Below are 22,119 nucleotides of genomic sequence, written 5' to 3'. Positions count from 1 at the left end.
TTGACAGTAGGGTACTTTGTGCCTCTCCCAGGAGCACATTCATATGTGACAGGAAGATGCTGGAATTGAACCTACAACTTTCTGATTGCTAAATGATTACCCACAGCCCCACAAAGTTGTGCATAACTTTGTCCGAGCTTATAGCATCTTTATAAAATGTAGGAAAGATGGGGTTGCATACAAAATGTGAACAAATCTAAAAGCTGTGAATACTTTTGCAGAGCGCCACGAAACCTTTCGGGAAAGCCAAAATGTTTTTTAGAAATACAGTTAAGCCTCAAATTATTCATAGCCCTCTGAGACTTAGGAGTAAGTTAATTTACCAACTTGTGTCTTCTGGGTGGAAGTGCTGTTCATGTTTTCATGATTGGCCCAGGCTGAGTCTAGATTAGGAGAAATCCTCAAACTATCAGTAAAAAACATCCAAAAAAATGCTTGTCAGTAATTAAATAACAAGGGTTTGATTGGTGTGATGCCAGTAAATATTTGCTGAACAGCTTAAAAAGTATGTGCATGAATGAAAATAAATTAGTCTAAATATACCAAAGATAGGAATCATTTTGACCTTAACTGGAAGTCTCCACTGTCACAGAAAGTGTTGAGTGGTCCCACCAGCGCATGTAAAATTATAAACCGGTGCTATATAAATAAAATTTGAACTGGAAGCCCCATAAAGTAGAGTCCATGTCATAAAAGCAAGGCTGTACTGAAGCCAGAGGTAACTGGAACTCCATCTCAACTCCAGCAGTTGTTTTTTTTTTTTGGAAGGACGCACAGAGTTTACACCAAGAATGACTCCTGTGAGCCCCTGGAGTTAGTTAGTTGCTTCTCCGCCTGCTGTCGTCCATCAGGGATTTATGCATTATCTGTTGTAAAGAGAGAGAAAAAAAATGGTTATGTCAGATTTATTCACTTTACCTCATGGGTCAGAAGTCTTATTTCTAGCATAACAAATAAGCTCCTCACCACCTCATGCATCAATGCATTATACAACACAAAGAAAAAAAGTTACATATCAGGTCAAGCTGAATAGAAAAGGCCCAGTGTGGATGACTTTGCAAGACGCTGTGCAACTAGAGCGTGCTGCACCAGAGGGCATAAGTGGTAGCCGCGAGTCGAGGAACAACGTTGCAGGCAGTCAAAACAGCGCGACCGACACGACACACAGGACATGTCCACTGGAGCCACTAGAGATCATTGCCAGGACTTGGTGGGGGATCTTACACACTTTCAACCCACACTTGAAATTTGCCCTCTGTTTAAACTCAAGCAAGTGTTAGTGTTGCTTTCTAATGAGTGTAAGAGCTTTCCTCGCTATTTTGACAGACTGTCTGATGCTTCAGCACAAGGCTGCTCCATACCAAAACATATTTATTTCTAAAGCACTTAAAATACAACATGGCAGCTGACCAAAATGCTGTACAAATACGAAAACAAAACAAATATACAAAAGAAATCAAAAACAAATGTTTTTCAACGAGTTATAAAAACAAAGAGATGACTATCTGTGATGCCACCAGTTATGCCCTCTGGTACTGACCGTGCTCTACATGTTTATCTATCTATCTATCTATCTATCTATCTATCTATCTATCTATCTATCTATCTATCTATCTATCTATCTATCTATCTATCTATCTATCTATCTACATTTTATCTTAATTCATCTATTCCTTCTAGAATCTAGGTGTTTGTTGTGGTGGAGTGGAAGTTAAGTGTGCTGAGTGTTTTTCTAGGACCCAAACTATTTAAAGTTATTCCTCCCTGGGCTCTTCTCATCTATTTTCCTTCTCTGATATGTTTTAAATCCTTTAAGCCTTTGCCCCTCTTTTCTCAGCGTTTTCCCACCACGCCGTCACCCACTTACCCTTTCCCTCCACCTGGAAGTCCGTGGGCAGCAGCTTGTCCTGCCGGCTGCCCAGGCTGAAGGCCAGGAAGGAGAGGATGAGGGAATCCATGATGCTGATGATGGCCAGGATGTAGGCCCAGCGCACTGTGCAGTTACCCAGGGTGTATTTGTCAGTCCGCTGGCCACACATGCGCTTCACTTCCTCCGAGTCCCAGCCATCGGGATAGATCATGCAGCCGATCACCATGCACGTACCTGGGAGGAGGGAGCCACAAAGTGGTGAGGTGGTTGGATTGTGAAGCTTTACAAAACTCGTGTGTTCATTTATTGCGTTTTCATCAATGTGAAAGAATATATTTTCTGTACTTATAATGCCTCGCCAAAGGGTTCATATGCCTTGAGGTTTTCCATGTTAAAACCACAAACTAAATGTGTTTCATGGTGATTCTCCTTGGTTAACCAAAACAAAGATGTACTATTTTGATATGGATGAAATTATATTCTATATGTAAACTCCTCTACAAAAAAAACTGTGAGTCACTACTCCCCCGATCCACCAAATATTAACTCAGTGGAACCAACAGGCTTCAGGAAGTACCTAATTCATAAACAGTGATCACTTGTGAGTATAAATACAGCAGTTCTGCGAAGGCCTCGGAAGTGTGTTAGAAGACACGAGTGAACATGAATGAGGATGTGGCGGTATCATGCTGGGGGAATGCTTTTCTTCAGCAGGGACAGAGAAGATGGATGGAGCTAAATACTGCAACAAAGACAGAAAACCTGTTGGAGGCTGCCACAGACCTGAGACCAGGGGCGGTGACCTCAAACATAAAGAGACGAAAGAATGGGTTAGATAATTGATCAGATAATAGGTATGTGTTAGAATGGCCAAGTCAAAGTTCAGATCTAAATCCAACAAAGAATCTGTGGCAAGACTTGAAAATTGATGTTCAAAAATCTGTGTGGTTTGTATTAAATGATAACAGAGAATATGCTGCTGCATTGCAAACAGTCTTACTCAGTGCTAATAATAAAACAGCAAGCCATGAGAAGGGAAGTCACCAGAGAAATAAACACACACACACACACACTTGGCCCATCTGAAGCACAGAAAGTCGAACCTGTTCATCCATTATTAACTCTGCAGACAGGTTTGTGCAATCCCGCTTTAAGATGATGAGCTGAAACACAACGCTCACACGTATCGGCTTTTATTTTCTGATGCTTACAAACACTTTAACACTCACAAAAGTGCTCATCTGACTTCTGGAGTTTTCCTTCTAATAGCAACAATTTTAACAGTCAACATTTCAGAATAAGTCATCTTTTTATTCAAATTAAATCAGGGGTTAATTTGAGTCAATTTGTTATTTAATGTATTGAACCCACATCATTGACACTTCCAACAGGTCGTATGAATTCATAAGACCTTATGAATTTCAATGAGAGAGAGAAAAAAATAGTCTGCAGCAGGTGAGTTGTGTCTTAAAAAAGCGAGAGTAAAGTGTGTAACGGGTAACGGCACACCTTCAGTTTTCCTCTCATCACTCGTTTCATTACAGGCTGGTCCTTTCACTCACAGGTACATCTGTTCACAAGCTGCATCATGTTTCCAGGCCATACTCATGTTTCACTTCTGCCTCTGAATAGGCATCCGTAGCAGAAAGCTACCCACAAACTACCAGGTTTCAAATTCACACTCTTTCAGACATTTTCCTGGCTTTTCCGAACTTTACCAGCACTGAGCCAAAGTTATGTTCAACGATAGCGACAGGGTTAGCTGTTGTCTTATGACTGCGAGGCTTTGACAGTCCTCCAAAACCACATGACAACCTGAGGCGAGATTAGTTTCCAAAGAAGAATGGGCAACAATCTTAGTCCCAGGGTGTGCAGAGCTGGAAAGTGACACCCTTGCAGACAAAAGAGCAGCTGTAATTGCAGCAAAATGTTGTTCTACAATCTCTTGACACAGCGGTCCTATATGTAAATGCACACTGCAGACTTGATTGATTTTCCATTTCCTTAAATTCTGCACGTTAAAAGACAAAAAAAAGTATTTGATATTAACAAATGTTGGAATATTCAAGGGATCCGGATACTTACACTAGACATTATGAATGTTAAAATATCACTTTTGTTTAACAAGGCGTAATAACAACCCTTTATGATTATCTTGCATATTATAAATCTGTGTGCAACAGTTTAGTATCTCCATCTGAAATATGAAGCCGTTTACTGGTTTAGTGGACGGAAGTAAATCTGCTTAGCTCTGTGCCATTAACACAATTATGCATCCTCCCTGCACCTTTCACCTTTTTATAATATGAGCCCCTTCAAGACTAAATCACATAGCCCCAGACAAAGTTTATTCTAACGCTCACTGGAGGCCAGCTGCATCCAGGCGCAGATCTTGTAGACGCTCCCAGCGTTGCAGAAGAAGAAGAGGCTGAAGCAGACGATGCTCCCCACGATCAGCAGCATGGAGATCCCCACGAAGAACATGGCCGTCTTGAAGGCCCCGGACGGGATGGAGCCAAAGTCCAGCGCGCTCCCTTTGCAGGTGAGCTCCGAGGTGAGCGCGTTCCCGATGCAGTAATGGAAGAGGCCGAAGTAGCCGGCCTGCGGCGTGTTCACGCTGTCCCCGATCCAGTAGGGCTGGATGAACACCACCACGGTGATGACCGCGAAGGTGATGGTGAACACCTGCCACATGACGCCCATGGCCCGGGCGTTGCGCACGTAGTTGGTGTGGTAGATCTTGGCCGCTTCCTGAGCAGGGAGCATGCTGAAAAGGCCACTTTTTCCTTGCTCTCCCCGACAGCTGCGTTTAGACCTCACAGCCAAATAATTTCCCTCCTGGTGGGAATTTAGGCGCCCAGGACGCCCCTCATCTCAGCAGGATTCAAAACCACGGACAGCTCCCGGTGCTGAAAACAGCCTCAGACAGTGGCTGGTTTATCTGCCCTGCAGAGGCGACGAGTCCCTCTTAAACCACCGACTGGGCCGCTGCAGCTGTGGGGTTGTCACAGTGCCTCATTTGGAGGCTATAGTCTGTTATTTGTTAGTGTTTTTTCCCCCCTCCCCGGGGAGGCTGTGGTCTCCACATAATGAATGATTAATGGTTAAAAGATCCGCAGAAGAGTGAGACCGGGGTGTGCAAAGCCGAGCAAGTCTTCAGAGCGCTTGACATCCAGCAGCCTTACACATTTTATTAATGCTGGTGGATATTTTGTCTAATGGTTGGCTAATCTAATACTTAATCAATGGCACCCATTAGAAATATGAATTTAATGGGCAGAAAAAAGAAGGAAGAAAAAAAAGATAAAGAGAAACAAGCCCGCTGTTTTCACACAGAGTGTATTTATAAACTAATTTTAATGAGTATTCTGACAAAGTTGTTTAAATGTAACGAAGTGGCCACATGGAGATAAAGGGCTGAGTTCTGCAGCTTTTTATTTGCTGTTGATTAGATGAGAAACGATCCTGTTTGCATCACAGTTAGACACTAGAGGGAGCTAGAAAACCACTGAGCGCCTCATCACAAATCTTTCCTATTCTGTTCTTTTCTAGGCCATATTTGACCCCCAAACGTCTGTATATACTAATACCTTGTTTAAAAGTGTGTTTTAAGGAATGCAAGTTATTTTTGGTGGCAAAACACTCCTTGACGAAACTCCTAGCTCTTTATTTTTCCCCAAACATGATCTTTAGAATGAGACATAATAATTTTGATTACAGAATGCCCTCTTTTGTTATGTTAGAAGTTACATATTTTACAATTTTGCTATTATAATTCAAAGGCAGCAATTCTAAAAGTGGCAACTAATCAATTAATTGACTGGTGGACAGTATTGTTGGAAAGTTTTAAAGCTTTGCGACATCTTGCAAGCTATAAATCTAATATTTTCTGCAGTGAACATGCAAATCGAAGTAGTTCCAATATATATATATATATATATATATATATATATATATATATATATATATATATATATATATATATATATTGATTTTTATTTTGATTTTTTTTTTTTTTTTTTTTTTTTAATGACAGTAGGACTCTAAAATCTCAAGTGTTTAGGGGTAGGAGTTTATAAGTTCTCACTTCTTCCTACCCCGTTTTGAGCATGATATGTTAACTGAAACAAAAATCTGTATTTTCTCTTCTTTCTTATGCACTTCTTGTTACTGTGCACTATTTTATTTTTATATTTGTATCATGTTCGAATAAATAAATAAATAATAAAAAAAAAATATTATTGAGTAGTTTTCCAGTTCAGTTTAAGATCTTTGTTCTCTGTGTTTGTTTTCATGTTGCTGCACAACAAGAACACAGGAATGTATAAACTGAAAGGCATCTTTTCATAGTCTTAATCCCAACAGATTTGTTGCTTCATCAGACCTCTAATCCTCTCACTGCCTACAATGTAGGCGTGATGTTTGTCCACCTTTAGCTTGGTTCAGTCATATTTCTTCAAAGGTACGTACAAGAGACTGATTTATGATCATGCAACTGTTTCTCTTTCTATTTAAGTGTGGACACGCCAACATGGCACTGCACTCGAGCTTGATTAAGTGATACAGGCCCTGGTGTGAGGCAGAGGCTGGTCATAATCAAGTTATCTGGAGAAGCAATCCAATTTTCTATTACAGAATGGAGTGAGATTTAATGTGCATGTATGTGTGTGTGTGTGTGTGTGTGTGTGTGTGTGTGTGTGTGTGTGTGTGTGTGTTTGTGTGTAAGAAATTAGTAGAGGGGGGTGGATTTCATGTTTTTTGTGCATATTGTTTTGTTTTCATGCCTAAAAGGGTGACTAGATCATATAAGATGTTGGCTTCCTTAATTCAATGCGTGAATTGTAATGAACCATAATCAGAAAAAAAAACTATGTTAAGCGATACTCCTCTGAGACTGATCGTTTGCAGCACAAATACTCTTCCAGATGCAGCAGCAGCTATGCTAGTTATTGGTTCTTGTTGTATGACTGTAAGTACAATTTAGGCGTGCAGAGATTTCACTCTGTGGTTTTTGTGACATGCAAGTTCTACATTTTCATTTACCACTTTACTCTGATAGCGTGCATAAATAAAAAGGCTTTTCTGCCATTTTTCTACACTGCCAAATAACTTTTGTTTTAGCTAATACGCTAATAACAACCATGTCCAGCCAGTTGTTTTAGCTGGACGACCATGGCTTGGTAGGTTTACACATGATGGGCCATAATGTTCTTGATCTGCATTTGTTTCCTCATGCTCTCTAACAACCCTCTAAAGCCTCCATAGAGCAGCTGCATTTAAACGGTGATCAAGTTACACAAACAAGGACTTATTGGGTGACTTCTGAAGGTTATTAGTTGTTCTGCCTTCTTCATAGCTATGCACTATTTTGTGCTGGTCTTTAAGCACATGGATAAAGACAAAATAATTCCACTAATGTAGCAATTAGTTTACACATTATTACTAATATGCAACAGAATTTTTTTTTTCTTCTTCATAAAGGTAAGGGCAGTTTATTGAATGCACAGTGGTATTGACTCAGAATCTCCATTTTGTGTCTCGATAAGTGAATGCAAAAAGCATCCAATTAGCTACGGGCGGCATACTCATGAACAGCCAAACTTTACCATCCCTCTCCTCTCATCACACGCAGCTCTTGATGTTCCCCAAGGGGCTGCAGCGACCCACCACTGTGAGCCACCTTCACGCCTCCCCTCAGTCGCCAGCAGGAAGAGTCAGGGACAGGGGAGACATCCTGTGGGTCATTATGTGCCCTGAGGGGTAGGATGCTAAAATGTAGGTCTACTTTGTGGTGGACTCATTTCTGATCAGTCACAACCAATAACCCCCCTCCCCCTCCCCCCTTCCACATATCTCTAAATGGCATTACTGCTTTGACACTGCTCTAATGAGCCTATGATATGTTCATCCACAGATTCCCGTTCTAATTATACGGCTCTGCTGCTTGATGTGTGCTCATCTGTTATGGAAAAAAAGGAACACTGTTGTACTGCACCATTTCTGAAATGCTGCTGTTTAGTTCTGGTCCGTTTAAGCCCTCCCTCTGCACCAACTGGGTTCAGAAATGACTTGGACAGCTGTTCACTCTGTCACGGTACCATGCACAAATACAGTGCCTTGCAAAAGTATTCGCACCTCCTTTCACTTTTTCCATCTCTTGCAGCTGCAAACTCTGTGGGGATCTCTCTACCAGCTTTGGTTTTAGTTTAGCAGTGTCACAGTATTAGAAAATACACATGCAGATCCCATTTTATACGTTTTTTAATCGTATAAACCATGTATCATTGTCCTTTCTTGCCTGGCACAGTTGAAGTCTGGCAGTGTTTTGTTTTTGTTTTTTTGTTGGTCATGTAATATAAATCAGTTTGATCGGGTTTACTGTATCTTACAATTTTGGATTATTGACAATTTACTCTTCTTTTTTCATAATGCTTTGACGACTCACTCTATGCATCTTAAGCCAAGTGAATTTTGCAGGATTAACATCAGGATTTTTCAGATGGAGGAGCATTTTACCTTTGTTTCATTTCCCCACCCACCTATTTCACTTTTGCACTTCAGTATGAGCCACTCATAATCAAAATTGTTAGTCTGGGGAAAATCTTCAAGTATTTACATTTGCAACTGCTGGACCATAATCAGATTGTAAATTGGGCTCTAAAACGAAAAAAGAAGAAGAAAGAGAAGCAAGTAGAACACCTTATTTTGAACCGCATTTAAATTCAAGTAGGTTGATTATTAGCTGATCTAAAATTTTAGACCTTTGGCCAAAAACAAAAAACCTCCAAAACAGTTTTAAAGAAAAGGGTGTGGCCCCACAGCTCCTTTTTTGTGCCTATATTATTGCATCCGAGGCCAATATTTCAAAGTAGACAGACAGAAAAGAGGGTTGGGAGATGCAGCAAAACTCTATGGGCGGGGAATCAAACCTGAGGCCTCTGTACATGGGTCGCCCGCTTTTAATCACGTCAAAAGTTTGTTTAGACATGCTTTACGCAAATATTTCCAGACTGCTCTCTGCACAGGTAATGGGATTAATTTGGTTTGAATTTTGCTTGGATTTTCATGACCAACATGTTGGATCTACCGCTTAATTTTTCGTCACATAACTCCTTGGATCTTGTGGGAAAGATTCAAGGATCTTTCCCACATCTTTCCCCCCTCCACCCACCCTTGGCAGTAAAGGCGCCTATCTGTCATGTGTGTCCCTGTGCAATGCATAAAAAGGGTAGTGCTCAGTTACATTTATTGAAGTAACTTTTTGAACAAAATGTATGTTTAAGATAAGTTTTACTGCACTTTGCTTTTTACTTTTACTTGAGTAAAACTATTAAGAAGTATAACTACTCTTACATGAAACTAATTTCTGGCCACTCTGCCCTCCACATGTAATGTCATTGAATGAAATACAGACTTGTTTGAACCAAAAATGCACCTAAGTCACACACCTACATTCATGTTAAAGTGAGACTTCTTGTTTGCACACAAGCTTTGTTGTTTTGACGTTATGGGGTCAGGTGAACATACAGGAAACAGTAGTCATTTGGACTGTTCTACCATACACTGTATTGCCAAAGGTATTGGGGCACACCACCGGATTAATGGATTCAGGTATTCTGATCACTTCCATGACTGCTGGTGAATAAAGTTTGGTGCAGAGAAGCTTGAGTGGCCTGCACAGAGTGCTGACCTCTACCTTATAGAAGACCTTGGAAAAAGAACGAGCAGAGAGGCTGCTATTCTGGTTTTCACATCTAACTACGAACCCACCACCTCCACAACCCAGAGGAAGATGTTTACAGAATAGTTAAAGCTGCTATTGCTGGCAGTGGGAACCTATCAGCAAATTTGACCTCATAGATTAGGAATAGGATGTCATCAAAGTTCATGTACATGCGAAACAGATGACCTTTGGCAATACAGTGTAGATACGTTAGCTGCTGTAAATATTAGTTTCATAGGTTTTATGTAGAAAAAAATGTTTAGAGAAGTTGTTCTTCTACTTGAGTTTGTTATTTTTTAATTGTTATTTTTGTAGATTGTTTATTTTAGTTATTAAATACCAGAATTTAAACAAACTTTATATTTTGTCTATCCGATTACATCATTTTAAAGTATTAAATCACATTAGGATTAGTCACTCAGTACTTGAGTAGCCTTCTTACTGAATACTTTTTTTAGTCTCACATGAGTCATTTCTTGATTGGCTACTTTCGCCTGAATATAATTATGTTATAGTAGTGCTACTCTTACTTGAGAACAATTTTTGGCTACTCAACCCTCCTCTGGTGTTACGGTTTGTCTTTGTTGCCCTCAGGTGCCTTCCTGGTTGCTGCCCTGATGGGTTTCACCTGTTTACAAGTATTTGTCTCCTATTTAAGCCGCCATGTTTCCTCTCCTCTCTGCTACTTTGTCTCAACTTCTGTCAGTGTACCAGCGCTTTCTTGTTGGACTTGTGCTTTTCTGGATTTTGACCTTTGCCTTGTTTTTTTACTACCCTTTTGGATTTTGGACTGTCTGTTTATGGACCTGTTTTACCGCCTGAATATAGTCTACTCCTTGGATTCTACTCTGTGTAATTTATAATTTGCAAGAGGTTCTGGCTGTGCTGAATGTCTGACACAACAATTTACATAGAAGAGATAATTGTGGGCAGACTTGGACTTTATGAGGCTAATGGTCTTAAACTTATTATTATTATATGGGGAAAAAATATAAATGTAATAGCTGCACTTAGCAGCAACAACTGCAATCAAACGTTTGCAATAACCTACTGTGAGTCCTTTTCAGCGCTGTGGAGGAATTTCTTTTTTTATAAACATAAACTGACTTTTTAAAGTCATGCCACAGCATATCAATGGAATTCAGGTCAGGACTTTGATTAGGCCACTCCAGAGTCTTCATTCTGTTCTTCAGTCATTCAGAGGCGGACCTGCTGGTGTGTTTTGGATCAATGTCCTGCTGCAGCAATAAAGTTGGTTTCAGCTGGAGGTCACAAACATGGCCAGACATTCTCCTTCAGGATTTTGTGGTGGACAGCAGAATACATGGGTACATTTATCACAACAAGTCTTCCAGGTCCTGCAGCAGCAAAACAGCCCCAGACCAACACCACCATATTTTACTGTTGGTCTGCTGCTCTTTTCTGAAATGCAGTGTTACTTTTACGCCAGATGTAACGGGACAAACACCTTCTAAAAAATTTTAATGTTTGTCTCATCAGTCCGTGGAATATTTCCCCAAAAGTCTTGGGGGATCATCAAGATGTGTTCCGGATTATAGAGATGAGGCTTAATGTTCTTTTTGCTCACCAGTGGTTTTTATCTTGGACCTCCACCACGCAGGCCATTTTTGCTCCATCTCTCTCTGATGGTGGAGGCATTAACTCTGACCTTAACTGAGCCAAACGAGGCCTGCAGTTCTTGGGATGCTGTTGTGGGGTCTCTTGTGGCCTCTAGGATGAACCGTCACTGCGCTCTTGGGGTAATTTTAGAGGTTCACCATGTTTTCTGCATTTGTGGATAATGGCTCTCACTGTGGTTCGCTGGAGTCCCAAAGATTTACGAGTGGCTTCGTAACCCTTTCCAGACTGATGGGTCTCATTTACTTTCTTTTTCATCAGTTCCTGAACTTCTTTGGATCTCGGCATGACGTCTAGCTATTGAGGAAGTTTTGGGGTACTTCACTCTGTCGGGCAGGTCCTATTTATTCTTCTTGAGTGAGAACAGATGTGGCAGTAATCAGGCCTGGGTGTGGCTAGAAAAGGTCAACTAAGGTGTGATAAACCATTTAATGTTGTAACGGGGGAGGCAATCACCTTTTTTACACAAGGCCATGTAGGTTTGGATTTTTTGTTTTTACCCCTTTTTAATAATAAACCTTCATTTAAAAACAGCATTTTGTGTTTACTTGTGTCGTATTTTGCTAACACTTAAGTGTGACAGACATGCAAACAAGAAATCAGGAAGGGTGCAAAATTTATTTTCATCCCCCGGCACTTGTAATTTTGTCCCTTGTCTTAAGGGTTTAATCTGAAGTGTAATACACCCACCTACGTGTTTTGCTGTTAGTAAAATGCCTTTTTTGGGGGTAATCCCTGATTAGAGCTAAACAAGCCGGATTCTCTCAGTTCAGAAAAAAATGGAGCTTGTTCATTCCCTCACCACTGACATCAGCGATTGTATCATTCTCCTCTGCATAAACCGTAAAGTTTTTTTAAAAGCTATGCATGTTTTCTTTCCTTGAAATTGTATGCAGGTTGATTTCAGCAGAATCCCCGCTGAGTAATGTGGAAAGCGTACTTACAGACCAAGGCTTAATAAAACTCTTACCTTTTTATTTATTTACTTTTAGAAATTATTTAGCATTTCTTAGTCTTTTTCCCCTGTTTCCCAGTAATTTTTTTTCACAATGCAAAAGTCGTGAGAAACACAAAACAATGCTGAAATATAAAAGTGGTTGTTCATTTGCCATTTATCCAGGTGTTTGTTCAGTTTCATGTAAATAGCCTCATTTAAATCCCAACTGTACTTTGTTTTTCCATGCTTCAAGCTTGGAGCCAGAAATTTTAATTTGCTATGCGCAATCCATAGCCTGGATTGCGCATGTTCCACATTGGCAAAGACTAGATGTTCTTAGTTTTAAACTCCGCAAAAATTGAGAAATAGTATAGCTATGAATAACTCCACATTGCAACAGAATTACATAGTTGGACTCACTTTTACTCAGATTTCATAATAGTTAAGATTCTTTTATAAAGATTTGGAGATGTCGGATAAGAATAAAAGCAACTATTAATTCCTGAAATGCCCAGTGAAGACTTTATCTTGGGTGAACAATGTGAGGTTCTGCTGGATGATGGGACAAAACACAACGCTGCCCTGATCTAGCAGTAGATAGCTCTCTTTCGCACCGCTGCAGCTGACACAAATAAATCTAAAACACAGCTTCTCTGTTGCACACATGCATGAAAGACGGCCAGAATCAAACATCCATGAATGCTTGATGAAATCCAGCCAGTGCTTGCATTGTTCAGAAGACAGATGGAGGAAAAAAAACAACGAAATTTCCATTTTGGCAGAGCACCTCTTCTTATTCCAGCCAGTGGGTCTACAAAATGCAGAGCCTTGCAAAATGTATTCATACCTTTAACATTTTGATCTTAAACATTAAGACAGTCAGACGAGAGGAACCTTTTATGCAAAAGAGTGTGGCAGAAAAATAATACTGCACGTCACCCTGGATGCATTATTCCTACCCAGATATGTGATGGTGGCAGCATCACGCTCTGGTTTGGTTTTTCTTCAGCAGGGACAGGGAAGCTGGTCAGAGTTGGGGGTATGTTGGATTTCATTAAATAAAGAGCAATAACTGAAATAAACCTATTGGAGGCAGCAAAAGTGTTTGAATGACACAAAATGTAGATCAGACTTTGAGATAATTTGAGAAAAAAAATGCATTTCACAAAGAAATTACATGAATATTGTTTTGTTTTTTTGTGCGCAAATAAGAGTGATATCCCAAAATACTTGCAGCTGTAATTCTAGCGAAACGTAATTTACAAAGTTCAGGTGCAAATGTTTGCCACACTTTTCAGTTTTATTTGGAAAAAAAAGAAAGAAATCCAAACAATGGCCTACTTTGTGTACATCTAGCGCATATTTTCCAAAAGAAATTACTTGAAGCTTGTTGCTGTAAAGTGACAAAATTCAAAAAGGTTTCCAAAGAATGACTACAGCAAGGCCCTGGTATGGGTGGCACATTTAAACAGTTTCAGAACAGAATGGAGCAGGATAATTTTATAGACCTTATATAAACCATGAAAAGGGATTATAGAAACACTAGCGCAAGAATGGCTTTCCATTTCTCCTATCTCTTCATAATTTCAAGTCCTTTTTTTAAGGTAGGTTGGGTGATACTGGAGTCCAAAAATCAAGACTGGATTGTTTGGGGGTTAAATCCATCTTACTTTGAGTTTACACACCGACACAAATCCATTTAATTAGATTTTATTTTCCTTTAACCCCCAATAGAGTTTTATGGAAAATGCACCAAGTCAGAATTATTCATCATATAATGAGTCTAATTTAAATATGATGCATTTAGTGTTTAAAAATACCCACAAAAAGACTGCGGCTCAGAACAAATCTGACTCATCTTCGGTCTTGGTGGGTAGGATATGATGGATATTCTCCAAAAAGTAAAACGGTTGGATTGAATTTGTGTTTCTGAAAGCAGCATCCAACTGAACCTGGACTGATGCAACCCGAGGGCAACTGGAATCATTTCATTTCAACGCCTCTCATGCTATCAGGTTGCTGGTAATTTGACTGTATGCATCTGCAAATAGAGGGATTACGTGGTGGTTATGCAGATAGGAAATTAGAACATTTTCAGGGGTTTCTAGCCCACACAGCGCATGCTTATGAAATGTGCTTTTCATACGCTAAAAATGCTGAAGACCTTAAAAAAAAAAAAAAGAGGGAGAACAGACAGAAGGCATTAAATACTTTCTGAGGAGGAAGGCTTGAGAAAACAGGGCAGCCTGATTACATAACATTCATAGAGTCTGGAAGCCTGAAAAGGTAATAGGCATATGGATGTGTGTGTTTAGGTGCTTTGCAACTCTGTTTCTGTGCCGTTGTCCCAGTTGTCGAGGCTGGTTCTGTGCAGATCTGGCAGGATTGCAGCTTTATCCTTATAACTGGATGCTAATCTTGTGTGGAATCCAGTGCTGCTGCCTGTGCAGCACTAATATTGCCTGGTGCACCAACACGCACGCCGTGAGCTCCTCTTTGGCCACACAATATGGGTTTATAGTTCATGCAAACACTCGCAAACTGAAAAGAGACTTTCATCACAGTTCTGGCCTTTTATTTTTTTTTCCCTGATCCAGTGAGCCTGCTGCTGTGTTCAGCAAACAGGTGAGGGTGCCAACTTCTCACTGCTCAACCCACGGATCAGCTTGGTTGTTGTGAAACAGCCCAGAGAAGAGAGTTTTGTTGGGAAATAAAAGATTGGGTCGCAGGCGTGCAAGCTGTTGGTCAGTTTTGATCGCTTCCTCTCTGGCGATCCATGGACGATGATAAACAGGATTGAGGCTCGAAGAGATTAGAGGTCCTCACAAGTTAGAGCGTCGCCATCAGCGTGGTGAATTGCGGTGGGTTCGTCTTGCATGCATGGCAGGCCCAAAGCAATCAGCAACCTAAGCTGCTGCTGTTGCTGCTGCTGCCCAGGGCCCAGGGCCCCCGAAAGCCACATGACTTTTCATGCAGAACATGAATCTGAAATCCTCTTATCTGTGATTGCGTTTTAAAATAATAAATACATCTTCTAAACTTTCCTTAAAGCTCTAAACATTAAATTTAGAAGATTTCAAAAGTCTTGATTTGTTTACAGTTTAAAAGAAGTGACAAGTGTACGAGCTGTAATTATAGAGAAGGCAATCTTCACAAATTCATGGTTATGTTTTTAATTTAATGCGGCTAATTCACTACTTTCTTGTGCTTTTGAGTGTGCTTGAGTCTTATTTTTGCACGCTGTCTTTGTAAATAAATATGAAAAGAGAGTCATTTGAATGATTTCTTGCTAAACTAATTGAACTTGACCCCTCTTTCCCTGTGATGCGGAGTCTGTTTTGAAAAGGAGCAGACAAGATGAAATGATGGAGTCAGAGAAATAAACCCCCTTTCCTAAATGCATTAACTACTATTTGTTAAGTTACTAATGTAGAATAACTCGTTTTAGGGTAGAGGAAAACCGTTTGGCCCAATGGTAAACTGAAACTAGTGGTGTCAGCTTGGAGTATTTAAAAGACACGTCAGGGTTAGAGCTGGTGGCTTTGTGGTGTTAACTGTAATTTTGGCCTCCAAATAAGATCCCATTAAAGACTCAAAATGATTTTCATCCGACTCCACTTGCATGGATTGTTCAATTTAGCAAGAGAGGAACATAGAAACAGACAATACTTACGTCATGAAATGACGCAGAAAACTGTTTGAGTCAACAAAGAGAAAAGGCCCCAATTTCCTCTTCTGAAGAAATGTGAATCAGGAGAAGTAAGAGTGTTTCGCGTGACTTCCTGTTTAAGCATTCAGCCAAAACTTCACCGTTCAGCTTGCTCATAATAATCCTGTGTGGCCTTTGGCCCCCAGGTGCTCACACAGGTGGCCCCACCTCACCATCATAGGATCTTTTTATTGCAGCAGCCTCATGGGCTTCAGATGTCACCGCTGCAGCAGAGAGCGTTCAGGCAGGCTTGGTAATCTTCACAGCAGACGGTGGGTGTGTGTGGTGGGCGGGGCCATTACGTGAAATACAGCCTGCTGATAGGTCCGTGTTTTAAAAAGAAGGTGGGTCCAATCGACTTCTTGGCTGTATGCCATGTCAATCAAAGCTGCTTTCACGGACCTTTGGTAATAATCATCATTGCTGATAAAATATTACTTTAAACGTTTCATTTGGTGTTTGGCCAAAGCCATGTGCAAAATGTGCAAAAGTATGAAGAGCAAACGCTCATGAGGTCAGCAGAGACCGTTGTTGTTTTTAAAAGCAAACTTTAGGTGTATCTTTTTTACTTTAGTTTTTATAACACATATTTCAAATTAATCTCCAGCGGTGGTGACACACAGTGCTAAACTGGGGTTGTCCAATGCTGCTTGCAGCTTTAATTTTGTTTTGTAGTTGTTTCTACTGCTTTTTATCTTAAGTAAATTATTTTGTGTACGCCTTGATTGATTGATGTTTATCTTTGCTTGATTGCTTTCATTACAGTGGCAGGTTATACTTTTTACAACTCTAATATTACAAATAAGATTTTTTTTTTCTCCACAGTTACGTTACCTTTGACTAAACTATGATTAAAAGTAATCAGTTTATCAAATCTAATAGGGTTAGCAAAACAAAAACATAGAAAAACCCGTTAAGTTATTCGTTCTTGGCCAGCTGTAAAATTACATTATTTTTCATTTATCTTAATCAGGATAACATCAGAATTAAAGTTTGTTTGTTTGTTTGTTACAGAATATGTTGTATATGATATGATTAACTTTATTGTCCCAAAGGAAATTTGTCTTGGGTTCAGACTCTGGCTGCTACATAGTCCAAACTATGTGTCACTCTGCATTTACACATAAAAACACTCCCTATAGAAATTCCATTATAAGAAAATAAATAAATACATAAAGAAGCATGTTACATTACATTCACAATAAAAAATAAAAAAAATAAAAAAATATTTTTTATAAAAAACCTTCTTTAAAAAATCTGTTACAAGACATAATGAATACATAAAAAAAGCATGTCAGTTTAGTTTAAAATTTTGGATATCATTGCCTATTCCGCTATTTACTGTTTGATACTGTTTATTGCTTTACTGGAAAGCGGAACAAATGTACCGGAGCGTGCTGCAGAGGGTATCGCCAGCCCAAGATACAAACAAACTAAACAACTACTTTTAGTGTCAGAACCAACAGACCTTTTTCTGGGATACTTATTTCGCCACTGAATAGGTTAGTCCCTTGCCTTTTCTTCATGGTAAACCTGCTTACTAAAAATGTTAACAAACTGCTACAATAAAAGGTTAATTTTAGATGTAGAATGAACGTGGATACAATACTCTGTTTCCAGACTATCGTATTCATGGTGATTGGTGGCGTTTGGGAGGGGCCCCCAAAGCAAATTCTGTTTAGGACCACAAACAACTTTGGACTGGCCCTGACAGAGGGGTGCACAACCACATCTGGTTTGCATTAATATGAGAAAGCGACACCGCAGTGCTGTGCAGCTCAGCAGCTGAAAGCGCCTTTTTGAACTAATTTAACCAATAAAAGTTGACTCTCGTCTCACTATTGCATTTGATCATTAAGCCCGCGTGTAAGTGAAAAATAAATACAAATACTTGAATGGAATGATTTTTTAAATTTTGAGGGAGAGAAGATCCCACATCTCCGACGGCCCCTTAACGCAGCACCACCCCCCTCCGGTCGCACGGCGTCAGCGCTCATTCAGGCTGATCGGCCAGAGAAGCGCTGTGGTTGCAGAGGAGCGCACATACGCTTCGCTTACGGGCAGCTTAAACAGGATGTAGAGACTGACGCGGAGCACGCACAGACAGAGCAGCAGAAGACAAAACGAGCGGCTCAAGTTGTGCGACGTGACAAGCAGAGACAGAAATGAGCGCCTCGGCGGAGGAGAGGAAGAAGACAAGAGGAGTCCCGGTGAGGAGGCACCTCACCGCAACTGGCAGGTCTTGACGGCTGCTCCCGGTGACCTGAGAGAGAGAGAGAGAGACAGAGAGCCAAGCCCTGGCAGTGACCAGCGGGGCCGTTTCACCCCCCGCAACGCCGAAAAACGCAGCGCAGCCGGAACAGTCCACAACAACCTTGAAGAGCGACCATGGCGAGCCAGAACGACTGCTGTGTGAAGGTTGCGTTGAGGTAAGCCTCCCCGACGTCTGCAGAGACCACATTGTGTCTGCAGCCGCAAAGTCAGACTCATCCCCTTTGGGAGTCATTTCCATCACCCAACAGCGCGCCTGATTACGCTTCAGGTCAGGATCGCCAGTACAGCCGTGCCGTGCTGTTTTGCAACATTTGGGTGGTGCTTCTCAATGCATTGATAAGGGAAAGCGTGTCTGTGCCATGCGATCTTTATACGACTGCTTTCGTGACGCGGGGCCTCTCGGCATTGGCCGGTTTAGCAGGGGAAAAGCTGGAGGTTGCGTTCGGGTCTCTTAACAGTGGCTGGAGTGACCAGGCAGGACAGCTGCAGCCAGGTGCAGAGAGGACAATGGGCGTTTCTATTCACACCGGCTTCAGTCTGATCGTCTCTGCAGACCTCTCCCTGCGTTCTCACCTTGCATCTAGTCAGCCCTGGACATGTGCACGTCATGTGCCAAAGCCAAGCTGTGCAAAAAGCAGTAGCCTTTACTTTCTTATTGTGCCTGAAATGAGCACAAAGAGATGCTCCCCTCCGCCAAACCCTCATCACCCCCCCCCCCCATTCAAAATGCAAGTATTAAAGCTCCATGCTTCTTTTTCAGTAGCACAAGCATAGATGGAAGATGATTTGCAAATTCAAAGACGATCATGTAAATGGGCCTTTGTGTCTCTGCACTTGCAGTGTGTGGAAGCATCTGAAATTGGCAGGCAGGACCTAATTTTGGCTTTGTCTGTATTCTGTAATCCTGGTCTTCAAAAAAAAAAAGAAAGAAAACACAACATGCATGCGTAGATGAGGCGGTGATGTGACAGACTCCTGCAGTCCTTTTAACTGAGAGCTTTAAAACTTCACATCACACCAGCTCTGCCCTTTTTATTATAGGAATGATTTAAAAAGAGGATTGACGTTTTTGTCTTAAAGAAAAATGCAAACAATGTCAACTCACATCATTCCAACATTTCAGCTTGTTTCCCATAAGTGCGGGATCATTTAAATGCCGATCTTTGTACTTGGAATGTCCTCCTTGATTCCATCGTGCAGCTACTTTTTGGGTCTAGAAGGTAGCGGGGCCTCGATTGTCCCTGTACCCACGTAGTTACCGCCACTGAACACATGCTCGGATTGAGCGATGGATAAGCGGGCATCGACGCTTTCCCAGAATTGATCTTTCTGATCATCTGGGTGACAGTGGCGGAGGGCTTAGGGAGTTCGTCCAGCAATTTGCGGGTTGCTGGTTCTGTTCCCTGCTCCAACCGTCTCAGTCCTTGGGCAAGACACTTCACCGGAATTGCCTGGATTGTAGTGTAAAGCGCTTTGGGGTCGTCGGAATAGTTAACGTGCTTTACAAGTCATTCGCCATTTGTCTTGACATCACCTGCGTTTTGCCGCTGTTTGGGGAAGGCCTGGTGAGAATCACTGCTCTGATTCAACCTTCTGCCATCATAATGAATCTGGTAAGCCCTGCAGATATTCTTGGTCTACCATCGGACCCACTTGGTCTCCTGAATGCCTGCATTGTCGATGCACCGGACTATGAGGACGTCACCCAGTTGTTGTTTGGCCAGGGAGGTTACCCATGAGGATTGTGGGAAGGACCTCATGTTCTCAGGCCGCACCACTGCCTGTTCTTTTCCAGCTTTACGTATCTCTTCTGCTGCTTTAACCCTAAATCTGATCATAACATTGACACCTAACACTAACCCTGACCCCCCTCATCCTAACCTTAAACACAAACTGAATTTCTAAGTTATTATCCAGTGCACAATTGCGACCCAGAGGAGAGTGAGCACATGTTTAGGTTTGCGGGGGGTTCAGACGGTGGGGATCCGGGTGGTTCTCCAGAGTCCGCAGTTGTATATTTTTTGCCGAGCATTGACACTAAAGAACACTTTACACTTTACCCCATTTCTTGTTTCTTTCGGGTGAGGATGGCTTCGGTCACCTAAAGGGAAAATCCTATCACAAGGGGTGTCAAACACAACTCATTCAAATGGCTTCACTGATGTCCGTAATGTTTTGGATGCGTCTCTGCTCCAACAATCCTGATTCACATAATTGCATTACCTCCCCAGCATGCCATTAAGTGCTGCCGAAAGCCCGCTAATCACATTTTACTTAAAGTCAGTTGCGTGGCAGCAGGATACACCTGTTTTAATTCGGCATCAGGCAATGATACGACAAGCAAGTTGAGCCGACTGATGTATGCTCCGTCTAACGTTGGAGACCCTTACTAGCTTCCAGTAGCCCTCGCGGTGCCACTCGGAGGAGGTCATGAGAGGCTGCCGACCGTTAACTCGGTACAGCGATGTGAATTTTAACAGCTCTTCATCAAGGACCCATTTAAGGTCTGCTGATTAAACCCAGTGGGGGCTTGAGAATAGGAAAGGTGCTGTGGTTCTGCAGAGCTGCCTGGTACAGCTGAGACTTAAAACAAATGGCTTCGTTCCCCTGGGGGGGATGTTTGAGTCTCTGCTGCCAGCCGCTGAGTGAATCTCTTTCTGCTTGTTCACACCGCCAACTCTAACAGGAAGTAGAGTAGTTCTGCTGAAAGAAAGCCCTAAAGAAAAGCTGTATAAACCAACAGCGGCTTCTTCACAACGGGTGTTATTGAGCCAGGCATAGATCAATTGGAGTTGATGCAGATCTGTGTTTAGGCATCTTGCAAGCCAAAAAAAAAAACAGGGTCAAATCAACTGAGAGCTGCAGAAACCAAAGAAAACCATTAAATCTGTTTAATTAACGGGCTGCTCAGCAGAGCTTTTGTAATTACATGACTGGTTTCGTTTTTGAAGTTCCTTTTCATCATAAGTGACCTATATTTGTACAAGCCCTGAGTGGCACACAAAGTGTCTGCGTATTTAACAGGAAATGGGAAACAGGCAAATAAACACACGTATAAGGATAACTTCCTGCCGCGTATTCCCCCCCCCCCCCATTTAACCACCAGCTAAGCTTCTATTTTTCCCAGAGAAGGTCCTCTGTAGATAAGGGGGGCTGCTGTTTAATTGCTCCCATGTTCTGTTGCCTGTAGGTTCACTAGTTTCACAGAGAGGGGGGTCAGTTAGGTCATCATGAGACTGAAGCAACACTCTTACCGAAGTCGCCGGTGTCCACTTCCTTAGTGCCTGCTCTGGCTTCCCTAAACAATGTCCCTACACTCAGTGACATGGCCTACAATCCTGCATTCAGACCCGGCAGGCCTGAGGGGCCGGTTATTCACACGGCATCTGCAGCGTTGTCTGGTCAGACGTGACCGCATGCGCCCGATGAGACAGTCAGTTTATGTCAATAACTCCATTCAGGGATTCAGGGAGTAAACCTCAAGTATATATGGATTTATCATACAGAAACTAATAATTCATGTGATTTTTGTGCTTATTTTGATAATTACAGTGGTTTTTTGGTAAATCCAGACGCAGATGGAGACGTATCCTGGATAGTGGTTACAAATGAGAAATGAACGCTTGAAAATGATCTCTGTCAGTGATGAATCTGTTGAAAACAGGAGATTCACTTTTAAACTAATGACTGAAATAAACAACCTTCTCAATGATATTCTGTTTTGTGGGGAAGCCTGTATCGTGGGTTAGTTACCGGCACACCAGGGTTTTAAAGAAGGCAAACTTTCAAAACGCCCCAATTGATTTTGTTTTACAGTCCCTTCGGTTTGAGGTTGTTGTTTTTTTTGTTGGATTAACAAGATTTATCTGGTTTTATGCACCCAGAAATGACACAGAACTGACCCTTTCTCATTTCTTGCTGCACCCTAATAGCCAGCTGGCCGAAGACAGGCCGCTACACTTTTCACT

General features: G+C 41.5%; 2 protein-coding genes across 6 annotated transcripts in view; one reads left to right on the top strand and one right to left on the bottom strand.

Annotated features, from left to right (window-relative positions):
• Positions 1-431: 431 nt before the first annotated feature.
• Positions 432-4,865, bottom strand: lhfpl5a (LHFPL tetraspan subfamily member 5a). The gene is made up of 3 exons (XM_036151430.1): positions 4,234-4,865; positions 1,868-2,104; positions 432-866 (listed from the first exon to the last, which is right to left on the bottom strand). Exons 1-3 carry the CDS (start codon positions 4,634-4,636, stop codon positions 856-858), a joined length of 651 nt encoding a protein of 216 aa, XP_036007323.1. The 5' UTR covers positions 4,637-4,865; the 3' UTR covers positions 432-855.
• A 12,995-nt stretch (positions 4,866-17,860) lies between these two features.
• Positions 17,861-22,119, top strand: part of kif21b (kinesin family member 21B) — a 95,142-nt gene continuing 90,883 nt past the window's right edge. For all 5 annotated transcript variants that reach the window (XM_012870520.3, XM_036124666.1, XM_012870521.3 and 2 more), the window contains exon 1: positions 17,861-18,306. In XM_012870520.3, coding sequence (XP_012725974.2) covers positions 18,266-18,306 — 41 coding nt within the window. In that variant the 5' untranslated portion in view covers positions 17,861-18,265. The remainder of the gene's footprint in view (positions 18,307-22,119) is intronic.

Source organism: Fundulus heteroclitus, chromosome 20 (genome assembly GCF_011125445.2).
Source record: "Fundulus heteroclitus isolate FHET01 chromosome 20, MU-UCD_Fhet_4.1, whole genome shotgun sequence".
Taxonomy (NCBI): domain Eukaryota; kingdom Metazoa; phylum Chordata; class Actinopteri; order Cyprinodontiformes; family Fundulidae; genus Fundulus; species Fundulus heteroclitus.
This window is presented reverse-complemented; position numbering and strand designations above follow the sequence as displayed.

What these genes read in the sequence shown, in the direction of transcription:
- lhfpl5a (XM_036151430.1), bottom strand. Translation starts at nt 4,636, where the DNA reads ATGCTCCCTGCTCAGGAAGCGGCCAAGATCTACCACACCAACTACGTG. An exon ending in CTGGATGCAGCTGGCCTCCA is followed by an intron (nt 2,105 to 4,233) that starts GTGAGCGTTAGA and finishes CCCTCCTCCCAG; the next exon opens with GTACGTGCATGGTGATCGGC.